Raw genomic sequence first — 10,222 nt, 5'->3', positions numbered from 1 at the left:
TTACCGGTAGAAACCCTCGAGACGAAGGAGTTGGCGATGCGCCGAGATTGATTTGGTTGGTTGAACGTTGGTTGTTGTTTATTCCATAAACCCTAGATACATATTTATAGTCCAGGGGACTTTCTAATTTAGGCGTGCACCTAACCGTGCACGGATAAAACTCTAACTAACCGACACGTATCCTAATATGTTACAGATACACGGGCCAACTAGCCCAAACTTTGCATAACAGGCCGATTCACGTATTTCTTCCATGTATATTCTTCGAATCCATCTTGATCGCGGCCCACCTCTGACTCGGTCAAATTCTGGTGATAACAGACATGGGGTTGCAATTGAGAAAAAAAATCCCAAAACATTAGTTTTTTTTTTTTGCGAAACACAGTACAATTAAAGACGCTCATACAAAAACATTAGTTTGTTTCATTATCTGTACTAGTCATTAATTGCAATTGGGCTGCAAGTGTCCCGAGCCATTGGATTGCTTCGTGGTTTAGTACTAGTAATGAATTGCAAATCGATGACTCGGAATTAGTCACACCCAACATAATATGCTCAGATGATATTCATTCTAGGTAACGTCGTAGAGTCGCGGATCTAAACATGTCCAACTTGCCTGAACAGATTACTCCCTCCGTTACATTTAGGTGTTTATATCCATCCAAATTTAGACAAAGTAAAATATGTTTCATGAGATGTAGGATACTTGAAGTGTTGGCCACACCACCGCTAGAGTTTGGCTAACATGAGCTTGCTCGTTGTTGTTGTAGAAATGTGTTGTAGTAGCCGCGGGTTCTTGAAAAAAAAAGCACAACTACCAAGTCTACCATACACCACAAAGTTTAAAGACTAACTAAATTCCAAACATGCTCGAGCACCAGTCTGGATCCGTCGGACAGGGCAGTGAACGTGCCAACGACCCACAAATACATGCATGATTGATTTGGGGGAATCGTACTCGGCGCTGCGTACGAGCATCGGCCTGATAGAGTGATCAGCGTAGGGCCGATCGATCCGCGCAGGCGCGGCACGAGCTCCATCGGTACAGCATTGCCGACAGGAACAGGTCACTGCCTTATCATCACCGCGCCCATTCTGACGTGGCACCGTACCGTCCCGTCTCGTCGCCACATGCGTCCATGAGTGCCACTCCATTATTGACACTGACCTGCGCACCTCGTGCCTCTGCTTATAGACTTCACTGCAACTGCAGTAAACTCACGATCCGAGCAACAGTAGAGTAACTTGAGACTTGGAACTGAACTGAACTTGAAAATACACCGGGCGAATGCACAGTTTTTACATAAGCAAATTGATTGATGACATGGGTTCCAGATACCATATATCCACGGTTTACAGCTCAAGGCACCACAGACTCACTGACCGACTGATCGAAATGATTCAAAGCAAATTAACGAGGCGATCGAGGAACTAAAAGGAACGATTCATGCATGCGATGGAAGCGGTAGGTCGATCTTCACACGACGAACGGAAGGAAGGGAGCCACGGACCAAGCTGGTTGGCTTAGTAGTCGGTGGTGGGGAGCTGCTCGTGGCTGCGGTTGATGAAGAGGAGCTCGTAGACGACGCCGGCGAGGCCACCGCCGATGAGTGGGCCGACCCAGTACACCCACTGGTATCCCCACTCCCAGCTGACGAGGGCGGGGCCGAAGGACACGGCGGGGTTCATGGAGGCGCCGCTAAAGGCGCCGCCGACGAGGATATTGGCGCCGACGATGAAACCGATGGCGATGGGCGCGATGGTGCCGAGCTCGCCCTTCTTGGGGTCGACGGCGGTGGCGTAGACGGTGTAGACGAGGCCGAAGGTCATGACGATCTCCAGCACCAGCGCCTCCCAGCAGGACACGCCGGAGAGGGCGAAGAAGCCGGTGGGGAGCCCGCCGGTGGCGAAGCGGAGGAGGAAGCAGGCGGCGGTGGAGCCGAGAAGCTGGGCGATCCAGTAGAGCAGGCCGCGGAAGAGGGTGATGTTGCCGCCCAGGAAGGCGCCGAAGGTCACGGCCGGGTTCACGTGCCCGCCCGAGATGTTGGCGCCCACGGACACCGCCACGAACAGGGCGAAGGCGTGCGCGATGGCCGCCGCGATCAGCCCGATCGGGGCGTCCGTGCCGCCGCTCAGCTTGGCTGCACACGCACAAATCCAAGACTAGTCAGATACTGGATCAGTGAAGCAAGTGCTTGATTCCTTAAAAGTTTCCCCATTTATCTCTACCGTTTGGAGAAGCTAGCTGGGTTGTTAATTCAGCTGCTGCAAGTGTGTCATTTTTTGCTACTTGTGGACACTAGAGAGCACATGGCATGTGTGTGTGTGTGTGTCAGAGTGACTGGATCTGAAGTTCTGAACAGAAGCTGCTGACTGATGATTTCCATGCCTCATGGAGTCATGCCTAGGAGTGGGAAAGATATGATTCTCCACGTAATCTCAAGGGCAAACAAGTCATCTGCACCAATCATTCTCCACCTAAAAGGCCGTATGACACCACCACTTTCTGACTTTCTGAAACAAAACTTCTCTAGGCTTCTAGTAAAGTGTTTCTTCTTTTAAGCGTGATGGAAAGGGATTTTGTCTCCAAATGCAAGTGGCGGTTTTTTTCCTTTTCTTTGTGGTGAGCGTGCGTACTACGATATATGCAGATTCATGAACTTGCTCCTAATCTAATCTAATCCATGACATGGTGTACGCGAGGCTGGGAAACTAATTGACGACTCACCGAAGGCGACGCCGGAGCCCTGGCCGGCGAAGACGAAGATGAGCGTGGAGATGAACTCCGCGAGCGCCGCCTTGAGGGCGCCGGTCTCGTACACCTCATGGTGGCTCCCCACGGCGATCCTGCTGACCGGCATTTTCTCTCAGCTGGCTAGCTCTCACACACCTGCAGAAGCAGCTAGAGGAAGAAGATTGGCCGGAGCTGAGAGAGATGAGTTGGTGAGGAAGGAGCGGGGTAGGGAGGCGGTATATATACACCCGCGCGGGCTCCTTCGACCGGCCAGGTTGGCGCGGGCAACCGGGTGTGGCCGGTCGCCATAAACCACTGGTGATTAATCAGATGGCGTGAAACACCGTATCAGGATCACGATCACGGTCACATGAGTGCTTGTTTTGCGTGGTGTCTGTACTACACCGGAAGCGCGCCACCCTGTAATTGGAAGTTTCTAGAGGAGGTCAGGTGGAGGTGAAGGCACAGGCACGCTTCTTATTTTGGAAAACGGTTATGCTATTCTGTTTGAAGGTTTGTGATTTTTTGGGGCCTAAGTTTGCACCGGAACCGTCGATATGATATTGAGATCTGTGCACAAATTTACATTTAAAAAAAATCCAAGATATTTTTTGTCCGGTGCTGACGGGGCTCTAGCGAGCCGGATTCATCACTAACGAGCTTGGGCGACGAGAGGTCAATGCTCTGTACACAAATTTGCAATATTTTAGATGATGCACGTGCTTTTCTAGTATGTTGCAATATCACATATGCATTGTTGCAAACACACGGTTTACTTGTTGCGGTGATCTACGTGTTTGCTTAAAATCTCTTGAATGCTTCTGATTTTCTTTTATGGTGTGGCGAGCTTTGATACCATGTTGCTCTCCCCATGCTTTCATCTTTTTTTCATTCGGTGTGTTTGCTGCGTTCCATCCGGCCACCACGTGCACGAGTGCTTCAATGCGTGGTAGCCGTTCAAATCCTTGCAAGGCCTCGTGGTCCAGCCTCGGCTCGTCGTGCATCCTTATCTTGGAACGAGCTCGGCAACCAGCCTTCGCTGCTTCGATGCCCTACTACTCTGCTTCTCCCAGCCATGACAGATGTGCAGTCGACTCTAGCCAAGTAGGCCATGTTACTTCATTCCGAACTCCACATCCGTCTTGCTAGAGTGGAGAGTTTCTTGGTGAGAGCATGGACTATGGTACATCCCCAGTTGCGCTTGGAGCCTCTCCTCCGACCGAGCTCAATTCCGGTCCTGCTGAAGTTGGGAAGATGGTATCTATGGATGTTTCTCGCCCAGTGATAGGCCCTCCCCGCTGGCACATACCCATGTGTTTGTTGCCTTTGAGAGTGAGGACTATTGTGGGGATAGGACCTCACTGATGTTGATCATGCCCGAGTTGCAGGAGTTTGTGGGGAGTTGGCCCCTCCTCTTTCGTTGGTGAATCTGGAGGCGGACTCCCTTGTGGCTTTGGACGTGGATTCCACTGCAGCTTCACTTGAGCCCAGCCAACCGCTTGTCTCTAATGCCCTCTTTGCTAAAGAGCTCTGCAACTTGCTCGTATGTTTGGAGGCGGCTAGCCCTGGTTTCGACAAAGAGATTGCTCGCCTTCTATCACGGAAGGGTATCGCGGTGGCAAGGGATCAAGAAGGTGAATGAATATCTTAGAAGTAAAAGCAAGAAGAGTGGCACAACAAGGAAAGCGTATGAAGCTGTTTGATGCATGGTTCTCATCTTTTCAGGATGTCGTGTTTAGAATCTTTGATCTTGTGTTTCCGGTGGTGTTTCCTTTGTACGTGGTTATCAATGTGTCGAGATTTGGGGTCACAGCGGGTTGGAAGAGTTTGTTCATCCGCGTTACGCGAGCAGGAAGTCGCGGACTTAGTTTAGTCTGCATGTGGTGTTGTTGTTGTAAAAGTTTTCGCCCGGTTTTCTGTTATTAACTGACCAATCTTCTTCTTAATTCATAGATTGAGGTTAAGCTTTTGCCTCCGTTTATAAAGGATTTTTTATTTTTCCATTTCTCGTTAAGGTCTCTCCTTTTTTAATTTCTCATTTAAAAATTAATATTACAACGTGCCCTTGTTTGTCTAAGTATATTTTCATCTGCCCTAACCTAAATCCCACCATCAGCTGGTGGGGAACAAAGCCTCCCTCTTAGCACTAAATTTGCCAGAAACAAAAGGAATAAACAAAAATATAAAGCCGGATCTGCAACCAGGAACCAGCAGCACAACCATTTCGTCATTTTAACAACAGGTACAAACTAGCTAAACACATTTGTCAATATATGTTTATAACCAAAGTTAGTTGTCGGTCGACCGGTACACGTATACACTCTCCGAAGAAACATCTAGCTATTGCTACATGGCAGACATCTACCACGCGGAAATACTAGTAGTGTCTGTTGGGAAACTTGGGCCTCCAACGTGGCCCACTTCGGTGGGAACGTTTGGCTAAGTCTTTCCCCACGTTTAACGTTAAGTGGGTCTTATCCCTTTATCCCTCTAGGCCTATAAATAGAAGGAGCTCAATCATTGCACGTACCAGTTGACGATCAATAAAGAGCTCTCCCCATATTCTTCCCTATGTCAATTTACTTTACGCATTCGGTGTACCTCCGCTGTTCATCTACTTCATCTACGCTGTGCACCCTCGGGACCGGCCAGCCGGCAGAGGTTGCACAACACGTTATCAGCACCTTCGCTTCACCGACCCTTCGTCAAGCCTGCATCGAGCAGGCGTCCGGCATCGGATCGCGAAGGTATAATCCGAAATTGATCGCAAAAATGGATTCGTTGTTCGATTTCCTTTCAATTTTTGCGATTTGCATAATTATTAGATCTTACCTATGGTGTGGATTTCTCTCCCGAGAGTCGAGCTGACATGCTGTCGCCGACCAATGTCGATACTCTCGGATCGGAGGCTTGTTGACTACACTGTAGGGAGACGGATTGTCGGCGATCCCGCTGATCGCGACACCGCCGTGTTAGGCCCCTGATGTGCCACACGTCGTCAGACTTCAATCGAATTGACGAATAAACGCCATTGCCATGGCCTGGCGCACCGCCGCTGCGGCCGTGCAGCGCGCACGAAACCTTATCGCGGCCCTGCTGGCCGCGCGTCCGCGTCCTCGCGGCCGGCGCCGCATCGCTGCTGGCCGCGCGCCCTGCGCAGCCCCGCCCGCGTCGCCACACGCGCTGCTGCGCGCGCCGCCGGCTCCCTGGCTGCTGCCCCGCGAGAACTCACCGCCGCCCTGCTCGCTGCTGCCCGCCGTTCCCGCGTGCGCTGCTGGCCGCGCGCCGCTCGCCTCGGCCCCGCTGGCCGCCGCCTCCGCACCCTCCGCTGGCCCGCGCTCGCACTCCTGCCGCTGCCCGCGCGCCCCGCCTTGGCCCCGCTGGCCGCCACCTCCGCTCCGCCCTCGCCCGCGACCACGCTGGTCGACGGAAGCGCCGCGCCGCCCGCTCTCGTGGCCGCCGGCCGGATGCCGCACGCCGGCGCGGTGGACGCCGCCGCCTCGCCCAAATGCCGTCGCCGGTACCCAGGCACGCGCTAGGGCGCCCCTAACATCGCTCCCCTGCTCGCAGGCCGGGAGGATGCAAGGTGGGCCGGCCCACGCGGTGATGGGCGAATGGGCCGTTTCAGCCCATTTCAGCCTGCTGCTGGAACAGATTGACAAAGAAAAAAAAAGGGGGCCCGTGACGCGAAAATGTGTAGTTTTTTACCGAAATTGTATTCCTGAGCACTGTTTAGCCTCGGAAAGTGATTTTTGGGGTCATTCTTCATGTGAAGAACGCGTTTAATATAACATTTCTTTGTACATGCTTTTAGATTATGTTTTACTAGAGTATTTAATTGATGTATGCTTTTAATACTTAGTATAGCATAGTCAGCATGTCCATTTTTCTATTTAAATTTTGGAACGCCGTCATATTGTATTTTGTATCAACATCGCATTTATGCAATTGATTACCTGCTGTAATCTTACACACTTTGCATAAATTGCAGATGACGGGAATCATGAACCGTGAGTTCGCGGAGTTGGCTCAGAACGGGCTGAACTACCTGACTTGGGCCTCGGACGTTGAGATCGTCCTCGAGGGCAAAGAGATCAAGGGTGCGCTGAGTGCGGGGACCCCGATGGCCCCAAGCACCACCACTCCGGCGCAAAATGCGCAAGCACTGCACTTCCTCCGCCACCACATGTGTGGTACTCTGAAAAATGAGTACATGGCAGAACGGAGTGCTTCAGCCCTTTGGGCCGCCCTCAAAGCGCGGTTCTCTAGGCTGAAGTACACTGTTCAACCACAGGCGGAGGCAGAATGGATGCGTCTGAGGTTTGCGGACTTCAAGACTGTGGGAGAGTACAACTCCGCATTACACCGGATTTGTACCTCGCTTCTCCTTTGTGGTACTACTATCACAGATAAAGAGAAGATAGAGAAAACCCTCTCTACCTTTCATCCAACTGCTATTCAGTCTTCGCGGAACTACCGCCAGGAGAAATTTCAGCAGTATGCAGCGCTCATTGATGCCCTCCAGGTTGATGAGGCGCAGGATGAAGTTATCAAAAAGAACTTCTCCTCGCAGCCTTTCGCTGGTGGTCCAAGTCAGGAAGTAAATGTCGGCGCATATAAAGTGCGCAAGCCAATAATGAAGAAGCGAGGCAAGAAAGGCAAAAAGGGACCTAACCCCCCCAACCCGGCCAAGAACCAACAGGCCGGGAAGGGGGAGGCAAGGCCCCAGGATTGCTTCCGCTGCGGATCCAAGACTCACTTCTCCAGGCAGTGCCGGGCCCCTAAGCACGTCGTGGACGCGTACAAGGCCAAGAAGGCACGCGAGACGCACCTTCTCCAGGTGGAGGCACCACCGGCGCCCGCTGTGGCGCCCGTGATGATCCCCGTGCCCAACGGCGCGCCCAGAATGGCGCAAGTTGAGGCACCTGAGGCGGCACTCCAGGTTGTTCCCGTGAACGCCGGAGTGCCCATGGAGGTTGAGCACGTTGTGCCCCCTCCCGTGCCCCAGTTGGACATTGATGCTGCCGCGGCAATGATAGCCAACGGAGAGAAGCTTACTGAGATGGAGATATCTGCTGAGGTCGATGGTTTCCTCGCGGACTCCATCTAAAAACTTCGCTTCGTCCTATTTATTTCATGATTTCACTTTGGCAATAATTTGATACATTCATTCGATATGGTTGTAAGCTCTATGAGAGCAAAACATTTATTTGTTAAACACTTATTTGTTTGGGCGATTGGATGACATTTGTCTCATTCATTTATTCCATTATTTAGTATGAGATGGTTATGTTATGTTCTGAAATATTTATGTGTCTAATGATGCATCTTCCTCGCTCCATTATATTAATTAGACGCTATATTTTAGAACAAGTGTGGCGCCCAAATGGAGGAAACGTGCCTTGCCGGTAGCGGCACCACCAATACCATCTTGAGAGAAACAAAGTACTTTGAGTCCATAAATAAAAATCCAGGAAATATTATGACGATCGCCGGCTGCGGTCCGAACATAGTTGGCTCCGGAAGAGCTACTATTATACTCCCCATGGGAACAACTTTGATCATTAATGAAGCATTGTTGTACCTGGAGTCGACTCGTACTCTCTTAAGTTTTAAAGACATACGCGCAAATGGTTTCCACATAGAAACTGATGATGATGACAAGGAGTACCTAATCATCACTAAGCGCGACGAAAATGGTAAACACGTGGTCGAAAGGCTTCCTTCATTCGCTACGGGGGGTTACTACACCAAGATCGTAGCACCCCCCGTGTACACTACCCTTAAAACACTGTTCCGCAGCTCTGAACTATTCTACCTATGGCATGATAGATTAGGCCACCCTGGTCTTAGGATGATGAGAAATATAATAAACAACTCGAATGGTCATAACGTCAATGTAAAAAAATTCCCGAATCCTGATGATTTCGTATGCTCCGCATGCGCCACGGGGAAATTAATCATTAGACCATCCCCCCTAAAGGTGAAGGATGAAATCCCCGCGTTCTTGCAACGTATCCAAGGGGACATATGCGGTCCCATTCAGCCCCTCTCGGGGCCGTTTAGGTACTTCATGGTGCTCATCGATGCTTCCTCAAAATGGTCCAATGTTTGCCTGCTGTCAACAAGGAACCATGCTTTTGCAAAGTTGATCTCACAGATCATACAAATGCGGAATAAATTCCCTGATCATCGCATTGAGTCTATTTGAAAGTATAGAGATGGTAAACCTAGAGGGGGGGGGTGAATAGGTTTCTACAAGTTTTAATTCTTTCTTTCAATATTAGGCTTTGCGGAATATAAAGATGAGCCTAATGCAAACTAGGTGAAGCAACCTATATGAGGATACAACTAACTCGAGCACGAAGGCTCTCACAGGCAGTTAAATCACAAGTAAGGAGTTCGGTTAGAGATAACCGATAGCACGCCGAGACGAGGATGTATTCCCGTGTTCCCTTGCTTTGCAACAAGGTACGTCACGTTTGGAGGAGTGGAGGTCCCACGAAGGATTCCCCGCGCCACGAAGGCTCACCCTATTCTCCGGAGCCTATCCCACGAAGGAATAGCTCACTCACTTGTGGTAGACTTTGAGGTAGCCTCCAAACCTTCACAATCTTGCCCGGAGCAAATCCACAGCCCGGATGCTTCCGGACTCCTCTTGCCTACCTAGGGATTCCAAGGAACCCTAGGAAGCAAGCTTCTCAATGAATACAAGGGGGAATGAGATTTGGCTTGGTAGAACGGTAGATCGGGTCCTCCTCTAATGATTCCCCGGAGGGATTTGAGTTTGGGTGGAGGAGGAGGGAGATCTGAGGCTTTTGGTGTTTCTAGCAATGGAGTAAGAGAGAGAGAGAGCTCAAGAACAGTTTGTAGTGTAGTGCCTAGCTGTTCAGAGGTAGGAGAAGACCTATTTATAGTGTTCTTCTAAATACGGCCGTTGGTCACTTGCCACATCAGCAGATTCTTCGAGAAACCCGGTCAACCGGATTTGGCGCCGGACAGGTCGGTCCATAGCCCGGTCGGGCCAGACCCTGAGCCGTCGGCCGGTTTCCAACCGGAGCTGGGACCGGGTCTTGACCGGGCAGGCTTCGAGCTTACGGATGGCGCCGGATGTCACAGCGCAGTCCGGTTCTTGGCCGGGCCGCTCGGTCTGAGTGCCGGTCGACCGGGCCATGGACCGAGCAGCTGGTCCGAAACCGGGCTGGTGACCGGACGCAGATCGAGGGCTCGACTTCTTTATCGGAACTTGCCCGGATGGCACCGGTTAGGTCCGGTTGGTGGACCGGGCTGTCCGGTGCAGGCAGTCCGACCGGATCTGTGGCCGGCCAGCTCAAAACTAGCTGATTTTTCGTCGAATTGGGGGGGTCTCCCGTTGCCTTTTGTTCCATTGCTACACCATCATACCTCTTTGGCTAATACCTGAAAGTCATCTTGTAGGCATGTATTAGTCCAAATACTCCAGCACGGTGTCATAGATACCAAAATAAT

The 10,222-nt window shown here is 51.1% G+C and overlaps 1 protein-coding gene across 1 annotated transcript; it reads right to left on the bottom strand.

Moving 5' to 3' along the window:
• Positions 1-1,259: 1,259 nt before the first annotated feature.
• On the bottom strand, positions 1,260-2,957 carry LOC127296687 (aquaporin TIP1-1). Its single transcript, XM_051326875.1, has 2 exons — positions 2,729-2,957; positions 1,260-2,141 (listed from the first exon to the last, which is right to left on the bottom strand). The coding sequence occupies exons 1-2, from the start codon at positions 2,859-2,861 to the stop codon at positions 1,525-1,527; spliced, it is 750 nt and encodes a 249-aa protein (XP_051182835.1). The 5' UTR covers positions 2,862-2,957; the 3' UTR covers positions 1,260-1,524.
• Positions 2,958-10,222: the final 7,265 nt, after the last annotated feature.

The sequence above is a fragment of the Lolium perenne genome, chromosome 4 (genome assembly GCF_019359855.2).
Source record: "Lolium perenne isolate Kyuss_39 chromosome 4, Kyuss_2.0, whole genome shotgun sequence".
NCBI lineage: Eukaryota > Viridiplantae > Streptophyta > Magnoliopsida > Poales > Poaceae > Lolium > Lolium perenne.
Note: the sequence above shows the minus strand (reverse complement) of the source record. Positions and strands in the feature narration are given on the sequence as shown.